Consider the following 13,917-nt stretch of genomic DNA (forward strand, 5'->3'; position numbering starts at 1 on the left):
ATCTTTGGCTTACCATTTGTTTTTTAATATGCTTGCCAAGGTTACAAAGACAATTTCAAATTTAGATTAAAAAAAAAACGACGAGATTTAAACACAATGTGTCAAATTATATCCTTTCAAAAATAAATGCAATCTCCGTATTCTATCTACTGATACCAGCATAACAAAAATGTTCTACTTACTTTTCAGTATCTGGAAGCGTTACATATCATATCCTTTCAAAAATAAATGCAATCTCCGTATTCTATCTACTGATACCAGCATAACAAAAATGTTCTACTTACTTTTCAGTATCTGGAAGCGTTACTCATTAGAAATCGTTATCTAATTATTTATCAGACTGCATGATAACAGGCTCAACCTCCACCTTTCATCCCATCACTAAGCCTCTTTTTATTCTTTCCCTCTTATTACTATCAATTCATTGTTAAGTCTTGGGAGTGTCAAATGAGAGCCCAAAATTTTCCCACTCCTCCAAAAAGAGTGTCTTTGCTTAAGTTTCTGACCCTCAAGCTTTCTAATCACAGAAAACCAATTTTCCTTTTGAACAGCATAGATCTAGCCCAGACCAGAAAAAAGACAAAAATCTCTATTATTAGTTACCTGTGAGCCTGCATATGATGTGCTATTATTGATGACAACTTTATGTATTTTACCAAACTTCCCAAAATATTCTGGTCGTTTTAAAACCTATAAAAGAAGAAGAAATAAGGTATAAACTGTCCCCAATTTCATCAACTTTATTCTAAAATGGGGACATTCACCATCAGTCTCAGTGAAAGAAAAAAAGTAAATTTTTAAGTCTTCTAATCAATGTAACTAATTCCTAATTACAACTCATGTAGCTAACCCACAGGAAATCAAGAGAGTCTAAAAGCCATTCTTTACTGACCCCCTGAACAGAAACTGAGATTCACTAAGTCTGGTATTATTTACTATGTTCTAATATCTGCATCAATCATCTATGGGAGCTTATTTTCACAGTATTAAACATAAAACAGATTAAAGATCTTAACTACAATGTCACTAATAGGTAACCCTAATTCTCAATGACCAAAGTTCTCTATTAACAAAAGAACAGACACAAGGAGAAACAGTCTTTACTTCCAAATCTCTCATATATATTTATTTAATATATAATAAAACATCATTTATAAATCATAAATTCCAAACATAACAGACAGCCCCTCAATTGTCAGTGCTTTATGATTCATCAGGCTTTTTTCCTTTTAAGAATTATTTAAATTTATTATTATTATTTTAATTTGCTATAGGGCATATATGTGCTCACCAGAGAGAGACAGAGAGAGTGAGAAAGTGAGAAAGGAAGCTACCACATCTGGGACTCAAACCATGGTCAACGATGTGGGAGTCCAGTGCCTTAACCACACCACTCTACCTACTGGCCCCATGATTTATCATTATTTACACAGACTCTTATGTCAATCAATTTTATCACTTCTCAACTATCTCATCAGTGTTTTTGGTTTCTGTCTTTCTTTTTTCCTGGTAAACACACCCCAGGAAGAAATATATTTGTTTCTTTCTCTATTTCCTGGTTAATCTTCGGTTGTTATAGTCATCTCATTTCCCTCACCTTGAGATCGCTGTCTGTATTCATTCTTTTAGCTTCTTTTTCAAGTTTACTTAAACTTGTTTTTTTGACCAGTATATAACTTGACACTAAAACCTTTCCCATGACTTGTGACCACCTCAAAATTAAAACTCGTTGCTTTCCTGGAATTTCCTTATATTCCTACTGTTTTTATAATCTCTTCAAATAGTAAATTCTCTCTCAATGAATGTTCTCTGCATGTACCTATTCAGGTGTGTATAACACATTCCTCTCTTTCCACTCAAATTTGGTAATACTCGGGACCAGCAGTTGGCATAATGGTTATGTCGCTGGACTCCCACATAGTCGACCGCAGTTTGAGTCCCGGACCCAGTGGCTTAAACTCACACCAGGTGCGTGTGCTTACATGCCCAAGATCCAGAGAGGAGAAAGGAGGAGAAGGGATTGCGGCATGGCCATCCCCACTGGGGGTGATTTCTCACTTTGTCTCTCTGTCTGTCTCTGTCTTTCAGGCGAGCACACGCGCCCTATAGCAAAAATCTCTCCAAAAAAAAAAAAAATTGATAATACTCTCACATGTTGGGATTTAACAAATAATCTGCATTTGATAGCATCAAAGCTTCACAAAATAACCTATGGTTGGGCTCTTGCCAGCCAATGCCGAGTGATGGGTATCTCTCGGGACAACTGGTACAAGCCCTGCAAGACCGGGGGCAAGAGAAAGCCCTACCATAAGAAGCGGAAGTATGAGCTGGGACGCCCCGCTGCCAACACTAAGATTGGCCCCCACCGCATACACACAGCCCGTGTGCGGGGAGGTAACAAGAAATACTGCGCCCTGAGGCTGGACATGGGGAACTTTTCTCGGGGCTCAGAATGTTGTACACGCAAAACAAGGATCATCGATATTGTCTACAATTCATCCAATAATGAGCTAGTGTGCACCAAGACCCTGGTGAAGAACTGCATCGTGCTCATTGACAGCACACCATACCGGCAGTGGTACGAGTCCCATTATGCACTGCCCCTGGGCTGCAAGAAGGGAGCCAAGCTAACTCCTGAGGAAGAAGAGATTTTAAATAAAAAGCGATCAAAGAAAATTCAGAAGAAATACAATGAAAGGAAGAAGAATGCCAAAGTCAGCAGACTGCAGGAGGAGCAGTTCCAGCAGGGCAAGCTGCTTGCCTGCATTGCATCCAGACCAGGCCAGTGTGGCCGAGCCGATGGCTATGTGTTAGAGGGCAAGGAGCTGGAGTTCTACCTGAGGAAAATCGAAGCCCGGAAAGGCAAATAAACCTTTCTATCTTCACTCTGTAATAAAGGTGTTTATTCAAAAAAAATAAAAATAACCTATGGCTGGTATATTATTGATTCTTAACAGTCTTCAACTTAATTTATACAATTAATCTCATATTTAATTTTACGTCCTTATAAATACAGGGTTGTTATGTTTGCTACAGCTGATTTTTAAAAACTTATTTATTTATACATTCACTTGTAACTTTTTGTTTTTATTTTTATTTTTTTTAGAGGTTTTTGCTATAGAGTGTACATGCTCATCAGAAAGAGAAAGAAAAAGAAAGCAAGAAATTATCTCCCAGGGGGGATGGCCACGCCTCAATCCCTCCTCCACTACTCTCCTCTTGGGATTTTGGGCACACACACGTGCACACACACCCGGCGTGAGTTTTAAGTCACGGGGTCCAGGACTTGAATTGCAATTGACTACGTTGGAGTCTAGTGACATAACCATTATTACACCATCTGCTGGTCCCTATTTGTTGTGATTTTTAAGCTGCTGGGTTTGGAACTTGAACTATGGTCGACCATGTTGGTATATAGCACCTTAACCACCATGCCACCTGTTGGCCTCACTGTAGCTGATTATAATGAAAGAAGGTGAGGGGATTACACTGATTTTCTGTCTTTTCCAACCAAATCCCCTAAGGTTTATGATGGTGGTTGATACAATGACCCTAAGGTTGTTTATAGCAAAGTCTCAAGGTTAGGGGTAAAAAACAAAAGTATGAAAAAGCTTTCAGGCCAGCAGAATTTGGAACTGTATCCAATATTTCAGCTGGATGCATAGCAACTCAGCCAATGGCTTCACAGATAAAATTCCTGCCTCAAAGAGCTCACACTGGTCAGTCTATCCCGCATCAGCATTTCTCATCACTTCGACATTTATGGCAGCAGTTCTCAGTGAAGGAAGTCCTCAAGAGTGCAGTTTGGAAATGCATGGAGAAACTTTTAATTAGGAGACTGTCAAGTAACTGGGAGACACTACTGGAATTAAGTGGACGGGAGCCAGGACTGTCTTACAAGACTGTTAGCCCTGCACAACAAAAAATCCTCCTGCACAACTTCTGAACACCCGACAGAGCACTCATATAGCTGATTCCTGGAGCACTCATATAACAGAGGGAACTAAAAAAAATCCCACATTACATATAAACATAAATATTTTGCACAATTTCAGCCGACACGGAATTATAGGGAAGCAAATAATATATAATTTATTATATATTATAAATTTCATTTGAAATTTTACTAAGAGCTGTTTCAGAAAATCTCATGATTGCATTTTGTGATGCCTGAAGTTACTGATACACAGACCTGCAACAATCTGCATTTGTAGTTGTCACATTCTGTGATTCTACAAATAGGTGCATTTTATTACTTTATTATATGTAGCATCAAATGAAGAACCTGAAAATGCATACAAATGCAGACTGAGACTCCACAGGTCTGAGGTAGGGCCTGAGAGTTCATATAATAAGCTTCCTGTCACAATAATGCCACTGGTCCAGACACCACACCTTGAAGAGCAAGGCTTTAGAGTAGCAATGCTCAAGCTTTTACTGATAAAAATAGTATTCTTATAACTTCATTTTATCTTTCCTTTGCTATTTTTTCAAATTATGGATGTACAAATATTATATTATTAAGAAGTCATTTTGAGAAAGTCAAGAGGTGTTATATTAGTTATTTAAAAGTGGGTACTGGGGGCCAGCAGGTAGCATGGTGGTTAAGGACACTGTACTTCCACACGCCAACTGCGTTTCTAGTCCTGGACCTTGCGGCTTGCTTTCTCACTTTCTCTCTCTCTCACTCACTCACTCCCTAACTCCCCCCCTCTCTGGTCAAATTAAAATAAGTAAATACAGTTAAATAAAATAATTATTGAAAAAATAAAAAAAAAATTTTTTTAAATGATTAAATGTGGGTAATTGAGACCCACAAAGCTGATGACCATTTGTCCATAAAAACAGTCTCTGGTCAATACCTTTACATGAGACTAACATATAATTATGCTGATAAGTCCATGCCGCCAGCATGGCATTTTCAAAGCATAAATCTATTCATTTCACTCTGTTCTCAAGAACATTTAACAGCTTCCCACTGCCTTAAGGATAAAGCATAAAAAAGCCTTAGCACAGTTAGAAAGCCTTTCATGATCCTTTTCTACTTACCTTGCCAATCTTAGCTCTCACCATTGTATTCTAATCTTCCAGACAAATAACTCACTAGCAGATCAATCTCTTTCTCACCCAGAAGCATCTGGACAGTTCCTGTGCCAGAAGCACTTTACTCCAAAGATAGCAGAGGGATACATACCTACCCTCAAGGTCAGGAGCTATCCTTTGTGCCTCCAGAGCACACAGCACTTCTCCTACTCTACTGTTACTCCTGGAAAAAAATAGGTACTATCTTTTTTTATTTTTATTTAAGTTTTATTTATTTATTTTTAGATACAGAGTCTTGCTAGGTTGTCCAGGCTGGTTTTGAACTTTTGATCCTCCAGTCTCAGACGCCTAAGAAGCTGGGATTACAGGTACTTGCCACTGTTCCCAGCTTTATTTATTTCATTCATGAAAGAGGGCAAAAGAGAGAGATGGGTACTCCCAACAAAGTATGTTCATGCAGATGATCCTCTTCCCCAGTCCAGTTGTTCAGTCTCGGGCCCAGCACTGACTGTCAGGCTGACTCAGTAGCTGAGTCATGGTAGCAGGTACCAAGTTGTTTTATCAGTGCATGCTCAGTGTCTTATAGAGTGTCTAGGAAACTATGGATGTTTAAATATCTATTAAAAACCTGAACTGGGAATGGTTCATAGCATAGCCGTTAACTGCCACGCACAGAAAGCTGGATCCCACATGACCAACCATGGCTGAAATCCCAGCTTCCAGCAGCTTGAAAAAGATTCCAGGCACATGTGCATGTATGTCCCAATTCCTGAAGGGATGGAGAAATAGAGGGAAAAGAATTATGGCATGACCGTGCAAACTGTGTGTGTGGGTGTAGGGGGGGTACTCTATCTCTCATGTCTGTGTAACACACATGCCCTCTGGCAAAAAAAAAAAAAAAAAAAAAGAACTATCTTAACATTGAACAAAAAGAAAATGGATATGTAACCCCTGTGGGCCTCAAAATATTAGCAAATAGTCAGTGATTGATAAGAAATAGGATGCTCAAGCCAGCAAGTGGCAGGTGTGGAAGTTAAGATGCTGGGCTCCTACATGGCTGACCGTGGTTCAAGTTCCAGAGCCAATGGCTTGAAACTCATGCCAGGCACATGAATGCATGTGCCCAAAATCCAGACAGGATAATGGAGGAGAAGGGATCGTGGCATGGCCACACCCCCTTGGGGTTGATTTCTCACTTTCCTGCTCTCTCTTTCCAGCAAGTACATGCACTCTATGTCAAAAACCCAAACAAAACAAAACAAAACAAAAGTACAGAAACAGAATACCTAGGCAAGAGAAATTCAATCAATTTAAACTTTCCCTATTAACTCGAAGACTCCAAATTCTGCCTGAATAAAAGTAGTACTTTGGGGGCCAGCAGATGGCATAGCAGTTACATCTCTGGACTCCCAATTGGCTGATCATAGTTCGAGTCCTGAACCTGGTGGCTTAAAAATCACACCGGATGCACGTGCATGCGTGCCCAAGATCCAGGAGGAGAATGGAAGAGAAGAGATTGTGGTGTGGCCGTCCCCACTGGAAGGTAATTTCTCACCTTCCCTCTGTCTCTGTCTGTCTGTCTCTCTCTCCTGCAAGCACACGCACCCTAAGGCCAAAAACCTCCTAAAATAAAAATTGTCCCCTAGTGAATAAAGTAAAGGGCACAGAGAACAGACAATGCACGCTGCACATCAGCACATTATCTATACACTCAATGTCATGTACCTACTTCAGAGTGGCCAGTTTTAGTACTAAAATAGAACATAAACGGCAATGTGAAAGAAATAAATGTTCAATGGCATGTCTAATGACTAAAACATCTTGCTATACATAGTTTTTGGGAATATGTATTAGTCAAGTATTCATAATCACTACTACACACACACACACACACACACACACACACCAACAACAACTTGGTAATTAGATGGATGAATGAGTAGATAAGAGAATGGCTGTAAGAACTATAAACCATTAGTTTACTGGAGCAGCAGTTTTGAAAAAGCCAAAGAAGAGTTTAATCAATAAAGTTAGTAGAGGTTAAAAAAAAGTGCCCTGCTGTTAGAAAGAATACAGAGTTGCAGGGGCTGGCAGGTGGCATGGTGGCTATGGGCACTGGACTCCCACATAGCCAACCATGATTTATGTCCTGGACCTGGTGGCCTGCTTTCTCACTTTCCTTCTCTCTCTCTCACTCTGTCTCTCTTTGGTCAAATTAAAATAAATAAATTAATTAAAGAATACAGACTTGAAAGAGGATGATAGCAGCTAGCAGGTGGTGTAGAGGTTAAGGAGGCTGGATCCTACAAGGGCAACTATATGGTTCAAGTCTCGGACCATGCAGCCTGAAAATTTATGCCAAATGCATATGCATGTATACCATAATCCCCAGAGGAGAATGGAGTAGAAGGGATTGTGGCATGGCCGTTCCCTTTGTGGGGTGCTTTCCCACTTACTCTCTCTGTCTCTTTCTGCCTCTGGCATGTGCATGTACCCTATAGCAATTTTTTTTTTTTAAAGAGGAAACAAAGAGGAAGAGAGAAGGGTTAGTGCACAGCAGTGGTAATGTTCAAGGTAACAGTCACAGTGAGATGGGTTTCTGTCTGCCTGGGGTGTAAGCACTACCTTAGGCAAAGGGAAAACTGGCGGCTGAGGCTGAGTATTAGGCCTAAAATGAGCTTGACATATTGAAGCAGCTTTTTTTGTGTGAACCTTAGACCTATCCCTTTGGCTTTGAAAGAACCTGGCTTCCTGAGTATCACATGATCCACTAATGCCAGCAACTCTGGACTAAGGGCCTAATAATTCCTGAGCTGCCTTCATGTTTACTGCTAATGATAGATGCTTCTTAGTAAGGTCTCCCTGATTTCTCCTCTATTGATTATGCAGCTCTCCATAGCCTAAACGCATAGTAAACTCATCATCAAGAAATATCTTCTTGGGAACCAGCAGTTGGCGCAATGGCTATGTCGCTGGACTTCCATGTAGTCAACCACGGTTTGCGTCCCGGACCCGGTGGCTTAAAACTCACGCCGGGCACGTGTGCGTGCATGCCCAAGATCCCGAGAGGAGAATGGAGGAGAAGGGATTGCGGCATGACCAACCCCCCTGGGGGGTGATTTCTCACTTTCTGTCTCTATGTCTCTCTCTGTCTGGCGAGCACATGTGCCCTATAGCGAAAACCTCTCTCAAAAAAAAAAAAAAAAGAAATATCTTCTCTAAAGTAATTTTTACAGAAGTAGATATAGGAACCACCAGATGGCATAATGGTGACATCACTGGACTCCCACATAATTGACCACGGTTTAAGTCCCAGAGCTGGTGGCTTAGAACTCACACCAGGCACAAGCGCATACACGCCGCAAATCCCAGGAGGAGAATGCAGGAGAGGGGGATGTGGTATGGTCATCCTCCCTTGGGGGTGATTTCTTGCTTTCTGTCTCTCTCTGGCAAGCACATGCACCAGACAGCAAAAATCTCACTAAAAAAACCAATAATTTTTTATAAAGCAGACATAGACTTCCTAAAGTTCCTCCTTCTGGTGCCTTCCCTACGTGGCCAAGTCTGAGGATTCCTACTTTCTTAAGCACATTCACCACAATCCGGCCTGATTGGTTCCATGATGGTCATTACTTCAAACCTCCTCAAGTAGTACTTCTGGAAGATCTCCCAGTCCCAACTCTCTCCCACTGAAGTAAACACTCTGGCTGTCAAACATCTTCTAGATGCCTTCCCAACAATTTAGTCAGCAACTCATGCTGTTTCAGCAACTAAAAATTAGTAGATGTGTATACAAAGGCCTCAAGGAAAGTATAAATTCAACATTATTCTTAAAGGGCTGATGACAGAAGAAGAGAAAAAGAGGTAGTAAACAAAAGGTTAGCATCTCCCCAGACCCCAAACAAGTAACAAAAAACTTGGTCCTTTATTTCACTTCAATAGATTCTCCTTCTTTCTCTCAAACTGGCTTAGAATAAGTAATTAATGATGATCCAGAATAGCTGTGGTTCTGGAAACCAAGTATTACTACAAGGACAGAATAAAAAATACAAATTATTAAGATCTCTAGTGGGTTCAAATAACTGCATCACCATTGCTGGTCCTACTGAAAAGAGGAAAAAAAAAAAAAGACTATTCATGTCGCATGTTAGCTTTATAAAGAAAATAGAATCATTATCCAATTTTCACAACTATTAGCACTAAAGAGGACTTTAAAAATGTACTACACCTCCTCAGTTTCACAAATGAAGAAACTGAGGCCAAGAAAGATTAAGATACTTGCCTAACTTCTTAACTGGTCATTGGTTTCTTAGTTATTATTAAAATGTCATTTCTGATTTTAAGTTTTAATGCTTTCAGAGAAATTCAGTTGAGCAGAGTCACTGTTACATCTAAATAAGATAAGCAAACAAAAAAAATTCAAGTTGATAAAATAAATGAAGACTTACCTCTGGGTCTGCTAGGCGCTGAGATAGACCTACAACAAAGACGAGGTTTTTTTGCACAACCCGTACACTAGCCAAATGTTTGCGATTTTCTGATATTTTCTGTTTTCTCTCATTTTGTTTCTGTTTCTTCTCATTTTTTATCCTTTGCAGTTCTTCCTGGGAGAGTGGTTTATAAACTGCAGGGTCTTCTGGATATGGCTTTAAGCATAAAACAAAGAAGTCAGCATTAAATAAATAAACAGAAAAAGTACATGAATAACTGTGAGCCAATTCTGGATGGTGGGTATACGGTTATTACAGTCTCCCTTTCTCTGAAAGCTTTCATTGCTTAAAAATATTTTTTATTTAACAAAAGTTAAATATTAAATAAAAGTTTTAAGAATATTTGTTTTTTGGAGCTTAGCACTGACCACTTTAAGTGCTAAAAATACCAAAGGGTCGAAAACAGAGACAAAAAAAAACCAATCTTGGTATTCCCTACTACCTACCAGTCAACAGTATTTTAAGTTTACTGTGGGTGCTATGTAAAAGGCAAAGAACCTAATTATCTCATCTAAATATGGATTTTTTTTTTTTGAGAAGTTTTTGCTATAGGGTATGTGTGCTCGCCAGAAAGACAGAGAAAGACAGAGAGACAGAAAGTGAGAAATCTCCCCCAGGGGGAAGGGCCACACTGCAATTCCTTTTCTTCTGTTCTCCTCTCAGGATTTTGGGCATGCATACGCATATGCCCACTGTGAGTTTAAGCCACCAGGTCCGGGACTCGACTACCTAGAAGTCCAATGACATAGCCATTACACCAACTGCTGGTCCTGTGGATTTTTACACGTTACTATAAATAAATATCTAATGAAAATCTATGTGCCAGAAGATTAATGGAGTTATATACTTATTCTGTAGTATATTCCTAATATAAAAGAAAGATAGATGGGGAAATAAATATGATATACTAATATGTGGTCTCAAGAGTTCAAATTTAGTTTCATCAATTACTAGCCATGTGGACTTATGCAATTAACTCTATGCCTCAGTATCCTTATATGTAAGATGAGTATGACCTTAAAGGTTGGTGTAAAAATAACACTAATCAAGCAACTTATTTTGCCTCACTCATAGTAATTTCTGAATAAACACTAGCAAATTCACTGTTGTATGTCTTTGATCTTTCCTTCTCTGCATTTTGTAATTTTTATTCCTACTGCTAATGTCAGGACTACTGGTGGCTACAGTAAGAGCTCTGGACTCAAATGATTGGCTTTGAATCCTAGCTTATTTTTTACTACCTGAGACACCTCAGGTAACTTACATGACCTCTCTTTGTCTTCTCATTTATAAAATGGAAATCACAGTAGCTTAGTCTGAGAGCTTTTGTGAAATTAAAAGAGACATGACACTGGGGCCAGCAGGTGGCTTGTAAGTTCAGGGGACTAGGTCCCACACAGCCAGCTGTGCGATTCAAGTCCCAAAGCCAGCAGCTAGAAAATCACGCCAGGCACATATGTGTGCATGCCCAAAATCCCAAGAGGAGAATGGAGAAAAAGGATTGTGTTATGATCATCTTCTGTAGGGGATGATTTCTCACTTCCCTGCCTTCTGTCTCTCTCTGGCAAGTGCATGTACCCTGTACCAAACTAAAATAATAATATGCTTATAAAGTGATTAAAACTGTATTATGTATGTAAGTATTCAAGAAGTTAGTAATTATTAACTACTACTAAGAAATACTGTTAATGATAAGTAGAAAATGGTGTATATATTAAATGTAATAATAATTAAAACTGAATACAAAGAGATTTCAGAAAGGGAATCACAACTGGTTGGGAAATTGTGCCTATCATAATTCAAGATTAAGGACAACAGGAATAGTGTCAACAAAAAGAAAAGCGGAAACAAGGAAAAGTAGAGAAGCACAAAGTTTTGCTAGCCTTTAACATAAAGTTATTGAAATCTCTTCATGTATCAATAAAAAATAAAACCAGGGACCAGTATTTGGCATAATGGCTATGTCACTGAACTCCCATTTGGTCAACCACGGTTCGAGTTCTGGACCCAGTGGCTTAAACTCATGCCAGGTGTGTGTACATGTGTGCCGAAGATCCCGAGAGAAGAATGGAGGAGGAGGGACTGCGGCGTGGCCATCCCCGTGGGGGATAATTTCTTGCTTTCTGTCTTTCTGGCAAGCGCACACACCTATAGCAAAAACTGCTCAAAAAAGACTCGCACCTATAGAGAAAACTGCCCAAAAAAAAAAAAAAAAAATCCCTCAAACTTGTGAGTGTACCCAGACTAATGCAAATAGCAATTAAGAAAATAAGATTTCCCTTTATATGCTTCAACTTCCACTAATGCTGTCCTTAGGTCTCCAAAAACTCTGTTCTCTCTTTTCTATGCCCACTTTTGACTTTAACTTACTTTTTTTTTTTTTTTTTAAGAGAGATTCTTGCTATAGGGCACATGCACTCACCAGAGAGACAGCAGAAAGTGAGAAATCACCCCCCTCAGGTGGGATGGCCATACTGCAATCCATTCTCCACTAGGGCCTTTAGGCTCACAAGCACATGCACCTGGCCTGAGTTTCAATCCGCTAGGTCTGGGTCTCGAAGCACAGTCAACCATGTGCAAGTCCAGCAGCATAACAATTATACCATCTGCTGGCCCCAAATTTACTACTTTTTAAGAAAATGTTTTACTCTTCAAAGTTTACCTTAACATTAACTAACTTGAGCTGGTTACCTAAAAAAGATTCAAGCATAAGTCTTCAATGGTCCTATAGGATGTTAGCTCCATATTAATTGATTCCTACATTAAGAAATCTGAGGCTGGCCCAGGGTCTGGTGGTTAAGTGGCTGAATCTAACATGTTTACCTATACAGCTCGAGTCCTGGGCCCAGCAGATAGAAAATACGCCGGTTGTGTTTGTATAAAGTTATGTACACACACAATCACATGTTTGTTAATCATGTTACTCAAATTCTTCATTGAGTAACAGGCAATGGTCTGTCAATTTCTAAAATATAGAAGTTAATGTCTCTGCACCTACACCCAATAGATGTCATTTTTCCTGGTATATATAACAGCTCAATGTACTTCAAAGCTCTGCTGTTAAATAAATAAAGATTCACAACTTGTGGAACTTTATCAGTAAGAAAAATTCCTTTTTGCTCTTGAAAGATGTTCCATCTTGAATTTTATTATGACTATATCAGTAGTATCCTTTCCACGATTTCCACTTGCCCATTGTGTCTTTTGTCCCCCTCATCTCACTGATATTTTTCTTGTACATGCTGAGTCAATCAGTTCTATAAGATTTCATAGGGAAAAGAACAGTCTCCCATTTCCTTTCTCTCCATAACAGTTGCCTGTCCCTAGAAAAAAATCCTGCTGACTCAGGTAATTCTGCCACTTACTAACATATCTCTAAATAACGTTGGTACTGCTGCTGCTTGACTTTTTCAGTGTCAAACATAATCACATTAAGCAAGATGAAGACTTCGTTCATTTGTTCTTTTCTTTTTTTGTTAGAGGATGTGTGCACCCCTTTTGGGGGAGAGAGAAAGAAGGAAAGTGAAAAGGCGCCATCCCCACTCCCCTTTCCCCTAGGAGATGGTCCCACCACAATCCCTTTTCCTCTATTCCTCCTGTCAGGATTTTTGGCACACAAAGCATTCATACACACCAGTGTGTTTTTCTTCTTTTTTTTTTTTCCCTAAAGGTTTTTACCATAGGTCAAGCATGCTCAGCAGAGAGAGACAGAGAGAGGTAAAGTGATAAATAACGCCCCAAGGGAGGATGGACATGCTGCAATCCCTTCTCCTCCATTCTCTTCTTGGGATTTTTGGGCACGCATGCACATGCATCCAGAATGATTTTCAAGCCGCAGGATCCAGGACTCAACTACAGAGTCAGCCATGTGGGATCCAGCCATCTTAATCACCATAATACCAGCTGGCTCAAGACAGCTTTCCTTCAACCTCTCTCGCCACAAATCTCAAGTTTACTTTTTAACCTTCTGCCCTAATTTTAGTTAGGTCAATATTCAAGATTACATTGTTATAAAATCTAAACATTATTTAAACATTTCTACTTACAGTCATGACAGAATAGATGATAATAGACTAGGCATTCTACTATCAGTAATATAAAACCAGAAAAAATATATGAAATAATTGTTTTAGACACTGAACAGCTGGCAATGAAAGCAAGGCTGTGACCTCTAAGAGAAAAAGAGAAGGATGAAAACCATGATTGTTCAGCTTTCTTCTATTCCATAAATTATTGGGCTCTGGCACTGGGTCCAACAGTCACAGTGAGCAAAGGGGTCAGGGATCAATATTTGAAGAGGCTGAGGCAACTGAAATTTATAGGGTAAAATAGCACAAAGAGAGTTAGCCTCCCCCCCCCCCAAAAAAAAAGAATTCCAGAACAC

At 39.5% G+C, this 13,917-nt stretch overlaps 1 protein-coding gene and 2 pseudogenes across 9 annotated transcripts in view; 2 read left to right on the plus strand and 1 right to left on the minus strand.

Annotated features, from left to right (window-relative positions):
• The window catches only part of CNOT4 (CCR4-NOT transcription complex subunit 4), a 135,599-nt gene that overhangs the window by 69,630 nt on the left and 52,052 nt on the right, over positions 1–13,917 (minus strand). For all 9 annotated transcript variants that reach the window (XM_027770493.1, XM_027770491.1, XM_027770492.1 and 6 more), the window contains exons 3-4: positions 9,492–9,689; positions 604–690 (exon numbers count right to left, since the gene is read on the minus strand). In XM_027770493.1, the coding sequence (XP_027626294.1) occupies positions 604–690; positions 9,492–9,689 (285 nt within the window). The remainder of the gene's footprint in view (positions 1–603; positions 691–9,491; positions 9,690–13,917) is intronic.
• Positions 2,244–2,870, plus strand: LOC106734543 (40S ribosomal protein S8 pseudogene; annotated as a pseudogene).
• Positions 10,539–13,917, plus strand: part of LOC106734536 (nuclease-sensitive element-binding protein 1 pseudogene) — a 6,935-nt pseudogene continuing 3,556 nt past the window's right edge.

The sequence above is a fragment of the Tupaia chinensis genome, unplaced genomic scaffold (assembly GCF_000334495.1).
Source record: "Tupaia chinensis unplaced genomic scaffold, TupChi_1.0 Scaffold000140_1, whole genome shotgun sequence".
NCBI lineage: Eukaryota > Metazoa > Chordata > Mammalia > Scandentia > Tupaiidae > Tupaia > Tupaia belangeri.